We start from the raw sequence: 15693 nt of genomic DNA, 5'->3' as shown, positions 1-15693 counted from the left end.
GCACGAGGGATAGAGAAAACTTAAGAAGGAGATAGAGCTAAACAATAAACTTGGGTGTTAACTAATCGGATTGAAACACACCTTCAAGACTAAAACTGTGCTTCATCATAAGTGGCTGAGGTCATGTTGTTTTTCCTGCCACACATAAAAATACAAAGATGCTCTCGCTTTCAAAATGTTTTGATTGCCCACTAACATGTTGTTCCAGAATCTCGATCACATAGGACTATGAGAATTCATAAAACATGCAGAAGATAGCTTTAGTTATAACGGAACGCCGAAGTTTCTTGCGTACAGCTCAGCCTTATGTTGAAGAGCTGAGGAATGATGGGTAATGAGGCCTGCAACTTACTGTGAAATAAAATACGACGCATAAACGAACAGACAGGGGCTAGAGAGATGGATCGACATGTGATAAAGCATAATTTTAGAATCTGGATTAATTGTGGGATCTAAATGATGGGCGCGAGTGTTTACCATAAAATTCTTACAACTCTTTTGAATGTTTGAAAAAATGTCATACGGTGACACGAGGGCACTCAGTCACTTCAGACTATGAAGACATGCTAGGTGCTTTCACGTTTTATCTCCAACAACCCTGTGAGGTTGACAAGTGAGACAACTGAGGCTTAGAAAGGTTGAATGACATGCTTAAGGCCCATAGCTACTTGGGACTGAGCCCAGCCTGGAATCCATGTCTACCAATTCAGGAGAGGCTATGTGGTGAGGTAAAATAACACCCAGTTATAATCATTTGGGGGGGGGGGGGGGCGGCTCCTGGGTGGTTAAGCGTCGGTTAAGCATCCAACTTTTGATGTCGGCTCAGGTTGTGATATTGTTAGTCATGGTTCGAGCCCGTGTCAGGCTCCCTGCTGAGCGTGGAGCCTGCTTTGGATTCTCTCCCCGACCCCCCCCCCCCCGCCCCTCCCCTGCACATGCTTTCTCTCTCTCTCTCTCTCTCTCTCAAAATACATAAACATTTTAGAAAATAATCATTTTTGGAACCCAGGGGTTTTGAGAGCAGTCTTTTGTTCAAAGAGCTATTTGAATCCCCTGGCACCATGCCTGGCATGCAGACATGCTTAGTCCCATCCACTTCCTTGCTTATTCCTTCAAGAGTTTCCTAATCGAAAATAGGGCTAGCGGATCTAAGTGGGTCACAAAGACCCCTTTTAACTGTTGACACATACAAACGTTACAGTAAAAATTAGACTGGAGATACTAAGCCTTGATTTCAACCCTTATCACCGGTAATTTACTCTTTCTTTTATTTTTTTTTTTTAATTTTTTTTTTTTCAACGTTTTTTATTTATTTTTGGGACAGAGAGAGACAGAGCATGAACGGGGGAGGGGCAGAGAGAGAGGGAGACACAGAATCGGAAACAGGCTCCAGGCTCCGAGCCATCAGCCCAGAGCCTGACGCGGGGCTCGAACTCACGGACCGCGAGATCGTGACCTGGCTGAAGTCGGACGCTTAACCGACTGCGCCACCCAGGCGCCCCTACTCTTTCTTTTAAACAAAAGTCCCAGCATTTTGTTTCCGCCTGCTGTGGTCCAAGAACACATCTTTATTCAGAAGGTGTAAAATCCAGAGAACATGTGAATATCTGAGGAAAAAAAAAACAAAAACACACAACATCGTAATCACTAATTCATAAAAGAGGGAAAAAAAACCTTTCAGCTAAGCGTGATACTTTAGTGCGCTATGTACAGAGTGAGAACAGGGCAGGGCAGTTTCCCAGCTGAAGCCACTGTTCTCCTCCCTGTCGTCACCTTTAGGCCCTTATAACCAAAGAGTGCCAACAGTGGCTTGACACTGCATGTCTCCTTGCCAAGTGTCTCACCTGCACTGGCTAAAAGAATCCTTGGATGAGCTTCCCCCACTGGGGATGGGCCCAAGGTGTGCCCTCTATTTCAGAGGGTCCTCGGAGAGGGTGCAGGCTCCTTCCATAGGCTCTTGCGTCCAGAGGATCTCATCTCTGAGGAACAGGAGAGCTACAGTCCAGAAAGCAGAATGCTCTAAGGGAGAGAACAACCCAGGGGGAAAAGCTAGTTAGGGAAATGATTGGCAGTGAAGAAACTCCACATGGGACTTGGGAGCAGAAGCCTCAGAAAATGGGTTCAGCCCTCAAGTGGCTTTTGATTCCTGCCTCCTTCCAAGGTATCAGCTTGCCCTCTGAACTCAGAGCTTTGTTTTCCTCAAATGCCTCCTTTCTTTCCACTCCTTATCCCGCAAATGCATAAACTTGGCCTTTTCCCTTCCAAAGAAAACTCTAATCATCACTTGTGAGCTCCATCACCCACTTTCTTGAAATATACCTGGAAAGTACCGGAAATGAACTGGAGGCCTCCCAAAACAGGGATCGGCTCTGAAAGCCCTAACACAGGCCACTACTCCCTCAGGCTCTCGCCGGAGCGATGGATCCACTGATGGGCTTCCAAGGCATACCTGCGCTTAAAGCCTTTCCCACATCGTGGGCAGGAGAAGGGCGGGCTATCAGAGTGAATGTGCCGGTGACTGAGGAGGAGAAAGGTATAGGTAAAGCGGAGGCCACAGTCCACACAGTGTGTGCGCCTGTATGTGTGCACCTGAGGATGGCCAGCCAGCAGGGAGGTGTAGGCAAAACAGAGGCTGCAGCCAGGACAGCTGTCGGGGCTTCTCCCCTCTGTGCTTGCGCTGGTGGATGGCCAACAGGTAGGGGTAAGTGAAGTGACTTTTGCAGTCTGGGGGGGGGCTTCTCCCAGGTGTGAGCCCGCCTGTGGATGGCCAGGGAACCCCTCTGGTGGAAACGCTGCCCACAATCAGGGCAAGAGTGGGGCTTTTCACCTGTGTGGACGAGCTGATGCTGGAGCAGATGTTTGCACTGGGAGAGACGAGCCTGGCATTGGTCACACTGGCAGGGCCGCTCCCCAGGTTGGCCAGGAGGGAGGGGTAGCTGAAGTTGTGGCCACAGTTTGGGCAAGAGTAGGGTGATTTGTGGGTTGTAATGTCCTTGAACCAAGGCTAGATCGGGCTCTTCCCAGAGTCCAGTAGAGCTCTGGGCAGGTGGCTTTGTGACTGGGGCCAGGTGGCCTGCTGGATGGTAACCACTCCTCGAGAGACACTTCCTCATGCACGTCTCTTTGTTTTGGACTCTTGTTCAGTTCTTTTTCCTCACTGTCATCCCCGGATCCTGAGACAGGATAAAAGATAAAACTTCAAACTTAGTATATTCCATATGGTGGCCTGACCTGGGAAGCAGCATGAATGTCTGAATATACGGCAGTCTGCTGGACTGGGGCTCTTCGAGACTGGGGCCTCATCAAACCCAGAAAGCTAGCCTGGAGTAAAAGCAAATTTCATCATCTGGACGGTGTTAACACATGAAAGCTCTGAAAGCTGGAGATAAACAGAGGTGAACCCCTACTCTGTCAGGCACTGAGGGTGGTGATGGTCTCAGCCTTTGTGGAGCTTACAACCTTGAAACTATTTATGACCCCTTTGCAAAACAGCCACTAAATGACCTCCCTTGGGCCAACCCCAGTAAGGGGATGTCATCAAATAGTCTACACTTGGACTGTACTCCAGGTTCCACAGGAAGACCTGGGAACGAGCATTTATTATGACGTGACAGCAGAGAAAACATGTTTGTTTGTTTGTTTAATGTTTATTTTTGAGAGACACAGAACATGAGTGAGAGAGGGGCAGAGAGAGAGGGAGATGCAGAATCTGAAGCAGACTTCAGGCTCTGAGCTCTCAGCACACAGCTGAACTCGAGGCTGGAACTCTGAACCAGGAGATCATGACCTAAGCCAAAGTCCCACACTTAACCGACTGAGCCACCCAAGAACCCTAACATGTTTTATTTTAGAATCTCTGATGAATGACATTATCCTTGCATTGTGGTCCACATATTAATACCTAAAAGGAACATTTATCTTCATTTTATTACACAAGAAAAATCAAATTAGGTGTGTGTTTCTCCTTTCCTTTTGCTGCCCTGACAACTCAAGCACTATTTTGTACTAGACTGGGGTTTCCCAGTATGATTAAGTAGTGCTATTTAGCTGTTCTATGAGCCATTTTGCAGTGAGATTGGAACCTTCTGGAGAGGAGGTTTAGGGATACGCGATGGGGCTTTGGAGGGGACAGTGTGTGCTATAGATTCGAGTTAGGGGACGGGCGTCTAAGAGGTGCCAATACTGGGTTTGAGTGAAGTACCCACCCGTTACCTTTCCCCCGTCTCTGATGACAGCTGCTGGGGTCTCACCCTCTGGATCCTGGGCCTCCACCTCTCCTTCCACCCAAGAAATAGAAGCGGGTTTGGGGCCTGAAAATCCTACGGAGGGGAAACATTGGGTTCGGCTGAGAACCCAAGAGGGAAGGATGAGGCTGCTTCCTCAGTGCCCCACACTTCCATCCCACTCGAATCTGGGGACATCAGTCCCCCCCCTTCCCGTCATTCCCCCTAGCTGGACCGCCGGGCCTCACCGAGCGCGCCCAGTCGGCCGTACGTCTCCCACATCACGTCCCGGTACAGGGCGCTCTGCGCTGGCCGCCGACACCCCCAGTCCCCCCAGAAGAAGTACACGGCCACGTCCGCGAAGTTCACGACCCCAGGGCTGCTTTCTCACGCCCGGCCTCCCCGGGAGGCGTCATGGAAAAACCCTTCAGTGCTACGCCAAGAGAGGCTTCTGGAAGATGTGAAAACGCTAGAGCTTTGCTAGCTTTCTTCTGAAAAAGTCCTGAACGGCCACGGCCCTGCCCTTAACCAACATGGCGCCTCTTCGGCCTCAACCTCCTTTGCTTTTCCGGTCTGCCCTTCCTCACCGAGGGGAAAACCAGAAGGGAGGTTGGACCTGCAGGGCAGCAAGTCGTAGATGACGTACGTTGATTGGACGGCGCCGGCGATTAGGGGAAGAAGGAAGGCTGTGATTGGTCTCTCCAGAGCGGCCTATTTGAAAGGCTGAGGAGAAGGAGCGACCTGTCTGGAAGGTGGCGCGCGCTGAGAGGCAGTAGGCTCTTTCTCTTTCTTTCTCTCTTCTTAAGTAGGCTTTCTTTTGACCTGGCTTTTCCGGGACAGGATCTAAAAGAGTGTTTTTGACGGTTTGAGGTTACTGCCTTCTACTTACATGAGACCTGTTACGAGCAGGTGCAGATGTCCCGGGCTTGAAGGTGAGTAAAAGCCAAAGGCTGAAAACTGGAGATGATGGAAGTGAGGGCTGGCCTGCCCCAACCTGCTCTGGGTACCCTGGGCAGGGCTAGCCCGGGCGAGCTGCGGAAACGATTCCTACCCGGTATTTGATTTGGCCCATGCCCCGAGGTCACAGATGTCTTGCCTTTCACAGACGCAGCAGCTGAGGGACAGAAAGCAGGTTCAAAATCATCTGGCTCCCAGGTTCAGCCAAGTGCTTAGCTAAGCACTTACTGTACCCTGTCTCGATCAGAAATTTTGTGTTCGAATTACAGCTCATAAATGAGTAATCAAACTGGGAAATGAATCAAATCACCTCTTAATCTGTTTTTCAAACTTTTCCAACCAAGTAGTATTCATGGGAGCAGAGAAGGAAAGTTCTGCGGATATAACAAAAAGCTGTCCATCCGTACAGTGAAACCACTTTGAAGACATAATCTAGCTATACAATTCATGTGGATATGCATTCTATTTCATAATATAGTCAAATTCAATAGAGTGCATAGTCAAAAGTAACTTTTGAACATGTTGAACGTTCTTATACTACAGGTGGAGTGTAAATTGGTACAACTTTGGAAAACTGTCCGTATCTACTAAAGCTAAAGATTTGCATGCCTATCTATGACCCAGCAATTCCACTCCTACTCACATAATCAGAAGAAGTGCATACATAGGTTTACTGAACGACACGTACTCAAATGTTCAAGCAACATTAGTTGCAGTAGCCAACAACCTATTCACAACAGTAGAAGAATGAATAAATAAATCATTGGAATACTATTCATGGAATATTATTTAGAAATGAGAATGAATAATCTAGAACTACATGCATAATATGGATGAATCTTACAGACATACTGTTGAGCAAAAAAAGCCAGACACAAAAATAGTATGTAATATGTGATTCAATTTACATAAAATATAAAAACAGGCAAAACTAATCCAAGCTTTTTGTTTGTAAAGTGCTGATAATGGGGTGGCTGACTGGCTCAGTCAGTGGAGCCTTGCTCTCAGGGTCATAAATTTGAGCCCCACGTTGGGTGTAGAGATTACTTTAAAATAAATAAGTAGGGGTGCCTGGGTGGCTCAGTCAGTTAAGTGTCCATTCTTGATTTTGGCTCAAGTCATGATCTCATGGTTCATGAGTTCAAGCCCCATGTCCAGCTCTGTGCTGACAGTACAGAGCCTGCGTGGGATCCTCTGTCTCCCTCTCTCTCTGCCCCTCCCCTGCTCGTGTGCCTTCTCTCTCACTCTCAAAAATAAATAAACTTTGAAGTAAATAAATAAAGCAGGGCACCTGGGTGGCTCAGTTGGTTAAACATCCAACTCAGGTCATGATCTTACAGCTTGTGAGTTGGCACCCCTCGTCTGGCTCTGTGGTGACAGTGTGGAGCCTGGAGCCTGCTTCAGTTTCTGTGTCTCCCTCTTCCTCTGGCCCTCCCCCACTCACGCTCTGTCTCTCAAAAGTTAATAAACATTTAAAAATAAAGTGCTGGTAATATTCTGTTTTTAATTTTTTTTAATGTTTTTATTATTTATTTTTGAGAGAGTGAGACAGAACATGAACAGGGGAGGGGCAGAGAGAGAGGGTGACACAGAATCTGAGGGCAGCTCCAGGCTCTGAGCTGTCAGTACAGAGCCTGATTCAGGGCTCGAACTCAGGAACCGCGAGATCATGACCTGAGCTGATCTGAGATCATGAGATCATGACCAGACGCTTAACCAACTGAGCTGCCCAGGCGCCCCAGTGCTGGTAATATTCTGTTTCTTTCTTTCTTTTTTTTCTTTTTGTTTAGAGAATGCCTGTGAGCAAGGGGGAGGGGCAGAAGGAGTGAGAGAGAATCCCAAGCAGGCTCCATGCCCAGCACAGAGCCTGACATGGGGCTCAATCCCACAACCCTGGGATCATGACCTGAGTCACAATCAAGAGTTGGACATTCAACCCACTGAGCCACCCAGACACCCCAATATTCTGTTTCTTGATCTAGGCACTGGTTACGCAGATGTGTTCAGACTGTGAAAATTGACCTGTACGTACACTTACATATGTGTGTTATGCTTCAATTAAAACAAAAAAAAGTCTCCTTCCTCTACTCCCCTCCCCTTCCCCCTTCCTAGAGACAACCTCTATTGCCAGTTTCTTGTGTCCTTCCTGAGATAATTTAGGTACATGAAAGGATACATTTTCTTCCTTTCATAAGTAGTATAATAAACACACTGTTCACTTTGCTTTCTTTTCTCACTTGATGCACCTTGCAGATTGTTCAATTTCAGTACATATAGATCTGCTTTTTTTAATGGCTGCGTACATAGTGTTCCACTATGGATGGAACAGTTTGTCTAGTTCATTTTCTTTTTTGTAATTAAAAAAAAATTATTAAAAATTTATTAAATTTTTTTTTTTAACATTTATTTAATTTTGAGTGACAGAGACAGAGCGTGAGCGGGGGAGGGGCAGAGAGAGGGGACACAGAATCCCCTGCAGGCTCCAGGGTTCTGAGCAAGCTATCAGCACAGCTGACCATGAGGTCGTGACCTGAGCTGAAGTCAGATGCTCAACCGACTGAGCCCCCCAGGTGCCCCTATCTAGTTCATTTTCTGTTAATGGTCAGTTAGTTTTTTTCCAGTCTTACTGCCATAAAATAATGTAATCACATCCTTAGATATGATTTTTTTTTAAGTTTATTTATTTATTTTGAGAGAGAGGGGGGTTGGGGTTGGGGTGCGGGCAGAGAGAGAGAATCCCATGCAGGCTCTGCGCTGTCAGTGCAGAGTCTGACTCAGGGTTGGAACTCAGGAACCCTGACATCATGACCTGAGCTGAAATTAAGAGTCAGATGCTCAACCAACTGAGCCACACATGCACTGCCCCCCGCCTTAGATATACTTCTTTAGGCACATATATGAGCGTGTCTGTAGAATAAATCATAGAAGCAGAATTTCTGACTCAGAGGGGAAGTCTAGTGTTTTAAGCCATTTATTAATTTAAGTTAGTAAAATTGTCTCCCAAATCCATAAGAAGCGTATCCAGAATATGTACCATATTTCTTTTCTATCTTCAGGCTACCCGGTTTGAGAAGCATGGTTTTAAGGTCTTTTATTTATTCAGGTGACATGGCAGACAGAATAGTGGACCCCAGAATGTCCATGTTCTAACCCCTGAAACCTGTGAATATGTTACATCGGCAAACAGAACTTTGCAGTTGTGATTAGGCCAAGGATTTTGAGATGGGAAGACTATCATGGATTATCCCAGGGGGTCTCATGTAATCGCAACGATCCTTATAAAAGGGAGGCAAGAGGGTCCTCTCTGGGCTCAGACCTAGTTTGCAGTGACATGGCTAAAATGCCCCAAGAAGGTCAGAATTGTCGGTAAATACAGGACCCATTTGCCTCCCTCAGGAAAATGGTGAAGAAAATTGAAATAAGCCAGCACTCCAAGTACGTTTGCTCCTTCTGTGGCAAAACAAGGGTGAAGACGTGAACTGTGGGGATCTGGCATCGTAGTGCCTGCATGAAAAGAGTAGCCGGTGGTGTCTGGACCTACAAGACCACTTCCGTTGTCACAGTGAATTCTGAGGACCGGAGGAGTCTTTCTTCATTTGAAACACTGCTAGCCTGTAATAAATGAGTTATGTAAACAAAAAGGGAGGGAGGCGGCAGGAAGATCAGTGTCAAAGAAGATGTGCCAACAAAAACAGAGGTGGGAGTGACGCGTTGCTGGAAAGGGACCACAAATCGAGGACTCGGGGCAGCCTCGAGAGGCTGGAAAGGGCAAGGAATGGATTCTCTAGAGTTTGGAGAATGCGACCTTGCTGACACCTTGACTTGAGTCCTGGAAGACCTATTTTCAGACTTCTGACCTGCAGAATTGTGAGATAATAAATTTGTGTTATTTTAAACCTCTTAGTTTGGTAATTTCTTACAGTAGCAGTGGGGAACTAACACAGGTAACACTAATGAATAGCAATTTCTGAGCTTTGTCAAATACTGTGTTGGGGATGTGAGCACTCTCCTAGCTCTGAATTCTAGAATTGAAGATCTAAAAGAGAAGCAATAAAGACATTTTGCTGCATGAAAGAACACACACTTAGGATTCCATTTATGTGATGTTTTATGACAGCGTAATTGAATCTGTAGTGGCAACATAATTAGAGCAGTAGTCTCTGGAGGGAGGGGAATGGGTTTAACTAGGAAAGGCCATGAGGGAACTTTGTAGGGTGATAGTGATGTTCTATCTCTTGATGGAGGTTTGGGTGTATGCTTAGCAAATTCTTTTTTTTTTTTTTTTTTTTTTTTTTAATATATGAAATTTATTGTCAAATTGGTTTCCATACAACACCCAGTGCTCATCCCAAAAGGTGCCCTCCTCAATACCCATCACCCACCCTGCCCTCCCTCCCACCCCCCATCAACCCTCAGTTTGTTCTCAGTTTTTAACAGTCTCTAATGCTTTGGCTCTCTCCCACTCTAACCTCTTTTTTTTTTTTTTTTTCCTTCCCCTCCTCCATGGGTTTCTGTTAAGTTTCTCAGGATCCACATAAGAGTGAAAACATATGGTATCTGTCTTTCTCTGTATGGCTTATTTCACTTAGCATCACACTCTCCAGTTCCATCCACGTTGCTACAAAGGGCCATATTTCGTTCTTTCTCATTGCCATGTAGTACTCCATTGTGTATATAAACCACAATTTTTTTATCCATTCATCAGCTGATGGACATTTAGGCTCTTTCCATAATTTGGCTATTGTTGAGAGTGCTGCTATAAACATTGGGGTACAAGTGCCCCTGTGCATCAGTACTCCTGTATCCCTTGGATAACTTCCTAGCAGTGCTATTGCTGGGTCATAGGGTAGGTCTATTTTTAATTTTCTGAGGAACCTCCACACTGCTTTCCAGAGCGGCTGCACCAATTTGCATTCCCACCAACAGTGCAAGAGGGTTCCCGTTTCTCCACATCCTCTCCAGCATCTATCGTCTCCTGATTTGTTCATTTTGGCCACTCTGACTGGCGTGAGGTGATACCTGAGTGTGGTTTTGATTTGTATTTCCCTGATAAGGAGCGACGTTGAACATCTTTTCATGTGCCTGTTGGCCATCTGGATGTCTTCTTTAGAGAAGTGTCTATTCATGTTTTCTGCCCATTTCTTCACTGGGTTATTTGTTTTTCGGGTGTGGAGTTTGGTGAGCTCTTTATAGATTTTGGATACTAGCCCTTTGTCCGATATGTCATTTGCAAATATCTTTTCCCATTCCGTTGGTTGCCTTTTAGTTTTGTTGGTTGTTTCCTTTGCTGTGCAGAAGGTTTTTATCTTCATAAGGTCCCAGTAATTCACTTTTGCTTTTAATTCCCTTGCCTTTGGGGATGTGTCGAGTAAGAGATTGCTACGGCTGAGGTCAGAGAGGTCTTTTCCTGCTTTCTCCTCTAAGGTTTTGATGGTTTCCTGTCTCACATTCAGGTCCTTTATCCATTTTGGGTTTATTTTTGTGAATGGTGTGAGAAAATGGCCTATTTTCAACCTTCTGCATGTTGCTGTCCAGTTCTCCCAGCACCATTTGTAAAAGAGACTGTCTTTTTTCCATTGGATGTTCTTTCCTGCTTTGTCAAAGATTAGTTGGCCATATGTTTGTGGGTCTAGTTCTGGGGTTTCTATTCTATTCCATTGGTCTATGTGTCTGTTTTTGTGCCAGCTTAGCAAATTCTTAAAATTTATTTTCATTTTATTCTATGTAAGTTTAACTAAAAAATATGTAAAGCAAATATTATTGCCTTCTAGCTAATAGTGTGCATGCTGAAATGTTCAGGGGTCATGTGTACTGATGTTGACAATTTCTTTGAAGTGCATCAAAAAAGGAAATGGTCTGGTAGAGAGATGGATAGTTACATGATAAGGCAAGTACAAGTATGGTAAAATGTTAATGCTAGAATGAGGTGAGGTGGTAAATATATGGGTGGTCACTGTAAAATTCCTTCAACTTTACTGTGTGTTTGAAAACTTTCAAAATAAAATGTTGGGAGAAAAAGAAAAGAGAAGCAAACTGCATATTGCCTAGACAAAGCATGATTAGCCATTAAAAAAAATTTTTTTAATGCTTTTTTTTTTTTAGCAGGGTGAGGGGCGGGGTGGAGCAGAGAGAGAGGGAGACACAGAATCCGAAGCAGGCTCCAGGCTCTGAGCTGTCAGCACAGAGCTCGTCGCGGGGCTTGAACGTACGAGCCGTGAGATCGTGATCTGAGCCAGAGGCAGGCACCTGTGATTAACCATTTTTAAAGTACAATTAAGTGGCATTTAGAGCATTCACAATGTTTTGCAACCACCACCTCTCTCAAAACGTCATCACCTTTAGGATTTTGATTTGATTACACTGAATCTGTAGATTTCTTTGGGTATTGCTGGCATCTTAACAATATTAGGTCTTCCAATCCATGAGCACGGATATCTTTCTATTTATTTAGGTCTTTAATTTCTTTCAGCAGTATTTCGTAGTTTTGAATGTACAAGTCTTTTGCCTCCTTACTTGAATTTACTCCTAAGTATTTTATTCTTCTTCATGCTATTATAAATGGAATTGTTTTCCTAATTACCTTTCTGGATTGTTCATTGCTAATGAGCCCAGCATGAGACTGGAACTCACAAACTGTGAGACCATGACCTGAGCAGAAGTCGGATGTGCAACCGACTGAGCCACCCGGGCGCCCCATAGAATTTTCTTTTTTTATAATGTCTTTGTCTAGCGTCAGTGTAAGAGTTTATGGATTCAAATCCCTTTCATTTGGGAATATTTTCTCCCATTCAGTAGATTGTCTTTTAATTCTCTCCAAGGTATCTTTTGAAACACAAGTTTTAATCTTGATTTAATTAGTGCATATCTTTTGTCATTTGTCCTTTTTGTGTCGCATCTAAAACCATTGCCAGACCAGAGGCACCTGGGTGGCTCAGTCAGTTAAGCATCCAACTCTTGGTTTCAGCTCTGGTCATGATCTCACAGTTTGTGAGTTCAAGCCCCGCATCAGGCTCTGTGCTGACAGTACAGAGCTTGCTTAGGATTCTCTCTCTCCCTCTCCCTCTGTCCCTACCCCTCTCATGCTCCCTCTCTCTCTAAATAAATAAATAAACTTGAAAAGGGCCCAAGATCCAAATTAACACCAAACCACCTGGCCCAAGATTGCAAATTGACACCAATGTTTTTTTTCTAAGAGTGTTTATTTCCTTATTCATTCATTCATTCATTCACTTATAGGGAGAGAAGCCTAAGCAGGCACCTTGCTGTCAGCGCAGAGCCTGATACGGGGCTCCATTCCATGGCCCATGACCTAAGCCAAAACCAAGAATCAGACACTCAACTGACTGAGCCACCCAGGCACCGCCTTCTAAGAGTTTTAGTTTTTACAATTAGGTCTATGGTCCATATTGAGTTAATTTTTTTTTTAGATTTTTTTTTTTTTTTTTTAAAGTAATCTCGGGGCGCCTGAGTGGCTCAGTCGGTTAAGTGTCAGACTTCAGCTCAGGTGATGATCTTGCGGTTTGTGAGTTCGAGCCCCACATCGGGCTCTGTGCTGGCAGCTCGGAGCCTGGAGCCTGCATTGGATTCTGTGTCTCCTTCTCTTTCTGCCCCTCCGCCACTTGTGCTCTGTCTCTCTCTCTCTGTCTATCAAAAATAAATAAATTAAGTAAGTAATGTCTATCCCCAGTGTGGGGCTTGAACCCATGACCCCGAGATTCAATAGCCACATGCTGTACCAGCTGAGCCAGCCAGGCGCTCCTTTGAGTTAAGTTTTGTTTGTGGTTGAAGATAGGGATCCAGCTTCATTCTTTTGTATGTGGATATCCAGTTGTTTCACCACCCTTTGTTGAAAAGACTATTTCACTTTTTGGATTGTCTTCGAATTTTTGTTGAATATCAGTTGCTTATAGGGGCACCTGGCTGACACAGTCAGTAGAACATGCAACTCTTGGGGCGCCTGGGTGGCGCAGTCGGTTAAGCGTCCGACTTCAGCCAGGTCACGATCTCACGGTCCGTGAGTTCGAGCCCCGCGTCAGGCTCTGAGCCCCGCGTCAGGCTCTGAGCCCCGCGTCAGGCGCTGGGCTGATGGCTCGGAGCCTGGAGCCTGTTTCCGATTCTGTGTCTCCCTCTCTCTCTCTGCCCCTCCCCCGTTCATGCTCTGTCTCTCTCTGTCCCAAAAATAAAAAAAAAAAAAACGTTGGAAAAAAAAGAACATCCAACTCTTGATCTCCGGGTCATGAATTCAAGCCCCTTGTTGGGTGTGGAGCCAACTTCAAAAAGAAAGAAACAAAATCAATTGATCATAAATGTAAAGGTTTCTAGAAGGAAATTTTATTTTCTCTTATTTAATAAATTTCTCCCATTTAATCAGTTCCTCCCTCGGTGGCTGGGGAGTGGCCTGTGCTGTGACCTAAATGGGAGCATAATGACTTAACGTGCAAATGTTGTAAGGTCCTTCTATTGTGCCTATAGTATGGAGATTTGGGTTATTTTTTTCCTCCAAAAGATAAAAACCTTTTAAATGCATTAGCAAGTCCCTGTGAAAATACTGTGTACAATAAAAGTAAAAGGTGAGTACCTATATCAACCCTAAGAGGTTTGCTATTATTTCGTTTAGCATTATTCCTGTCTCTTGTTTGCCACCAAATGACAAAGCGTCCAGTTTCTGATAGATCAGTGATTCCTTTGCTCCACTGCTGCCAACTGAAGTCATCATTGCTCCCAAAGGCCAAGAAAACTATAGTTCCAAAGGTGGCTGTGTTTCCTGCAAGAAAAAGTACAAAAGTTCCCCAGCGAGTCAAGTGTGCTTGGCAAATAGTCCAACAATGTCTGTTGTAAGAAATATGGCAAGTTCCTTCCTTACAAGCACTGTATCACTATCACCCATTAATCTTTTGCTATGCAGTGTGGAATAAGTGAAAGGAGGTGGAGGAAGAAAAAGCAACAGAACAGAGGGGCCCAGTATTGGCTAGAAAAGAAAAATGGGGGCACCTGGGTGGCTCAGTTGGTTAAGCAGCTGACTTTGGCTCAGGTTATGATCTCACGGTTCATGGGTTCAAGCCCCATGTCAGGCTCTGTGCTGACAGCTCAGAGCCTGGAGCCCCGCTTTGGATTCTGTGTCTCCCTCTCTGCCCCTCCCCTGCTCACTCACTCACGCGCTCTGTCTCCTTCTCTCTCTGTACCCCCCTTGCTCATGCTCTGTCTCTCTCTCAAAAATAAATAAACATTTTAAAAAAGAAAAATATAAATTTTGCTACTCACATCATGTTTCTTTTTTTCCACATCGTTTTCCTACATGATTTTTTTTTCTTTTAAGGACCAAAAGAATATTATGAAGTATAAAACATGATAGAGTAAGCAAGGTACAACCTGGACACTGAGGTGGGAAATTATATGTTGAGTTACAGTACCCCCAAATCAACTACAGCACAACTAACAAATGTTTTGTTTATAATATTAAAATCCGGGAAATTATAACAGTTGGAATCAAGGGCCAAAATTCAAAGTATTTTTCATTTTTTTAAGTTTTATTTGTTTATTTATTTTTAGTAGTCTCTACACCCAGCATGAGGCTCGAACTCATGACCCAGAGATCAAGAGTCGCATGCTCTTCCAACTGAGCCAGCCAGGCACCCCAAAAGTATTTTTCATTTTAGATTAAAAATAGGCATACAGGGCTCACTTCAGCAGTACACATACTAAAATTGGAATGATACAGAGAAGATTAGCGTGACCCCTGCTCAAGGATGACAAGCAAATTTGTGAAGTATTCCATGTTTTGTGCGGTTCCCCAGCAAACCGCCACCCTTCCCAGATGAACTTGGAGGAAACAATATGAGTCAAAGCACAACGTGTGGCACTGAATAATGAAAACTAACATTTCACTAGAAAAATATTTACAATAGGGGCACCTGGGAGGCTCAGGCAGTTAAGCATCCAACTCTTGATCTCAGCTCAGGTCATGATCTCATGGTTCGTGGGGTTGAGCCCCAAGTGGGGCTCTGTACTGAGGGCTTGGAGTCTGCATGGGTCTCTCTCTCTCTCTCTCTCTCTCTCTCTCCCCCTCCTCCTCCCCCCCCCACTCTCAAAATAAATAACCTTTTTTTTCAATTTTTAAATAATTTAAAAAAGGGGCACCTGGGTGGCTCAGTCAGTTAAACATCTGACTCTTGATTTTTATTCAGGTTGTGATCTCATGGTTTCTTGAGTTCAAGCCCCACATCCAGCTCTGCGCACTGACCACGCAGAGCCTGCTTGGGATTCTCTGTGTCTCTGCTCCTCCCCCACTGGCTCTTTCTCCCTGTCTTTCAAAATAAATAAACATTTAAAAATAAAATAATTTTAAAAAGAAGTCAATATACAATGACAAATTAAGAAAAATATTCGCAAATTATATCCCAAAGGACTAATTTCCTTATTTAAGAACTACAAATGCATTAACAACTCAGGCAACGACAGATGTTGGCAAGGATGTGGAGAAAGGATCTCTTTTGCAATGCTGGTGGGAATGCAA

General features: G+C 44.7%; 1 protein-coding gene and 1 non-coding gene across 2 annotated transcripts; one reads left to right on the top strand and one right to left on the bottom strand.

Moving 5' to 3' along the window:
- Positions 1–1548: 1548 nt before the first annotated feature.
- LOC132676797 (zinc finger protein 785) lies at positions 1549–4758 on the bottom strand. The gene is given in 8 exon segments (XM_078440447.2): positions 1549–1607; positions 1845–2019; positions 2828–2914; positions 2917–3034; positions 3037–3173; positions 4206–4319; positions 4472–4609; positions 4746–4758. Coding segments are annotated over 7 exon segments (717 nt in total). The 3' UTR covers positions 1549–1607; positions 1845–1909.
- Positions 4759–14854: 10096 nt separating this feature from the next.
- Positions 14855–14961, top strand: LOC132689814 (U6 spliceosomal RNA). Its single transcript, XR_009615163.1, has one exon. It is a non-coding gene; the product is annotated as a U6 spliceosomal RNA (small nuclear RNA).
- The last annotated feature ends 732 nt before the right edge of the window (positions 14962–15693 follow it).

Source organism: Panthera onca, chromosome E3 (assembly GCF_046562875.1).
Source record: "Panthera onca isolate mPanOnc1 chromosome E3, mPanOnc1 haplotype 2, whole genome shotgun sequence".
NCBI lineage: Eukaryota > Metazoa > Chordata > Mammalia > Carnivora > Felidae > Panthera > Panthera onca.
This window is presented reverse-complemented; position numbering and strand designations above follow the sequence as displayed.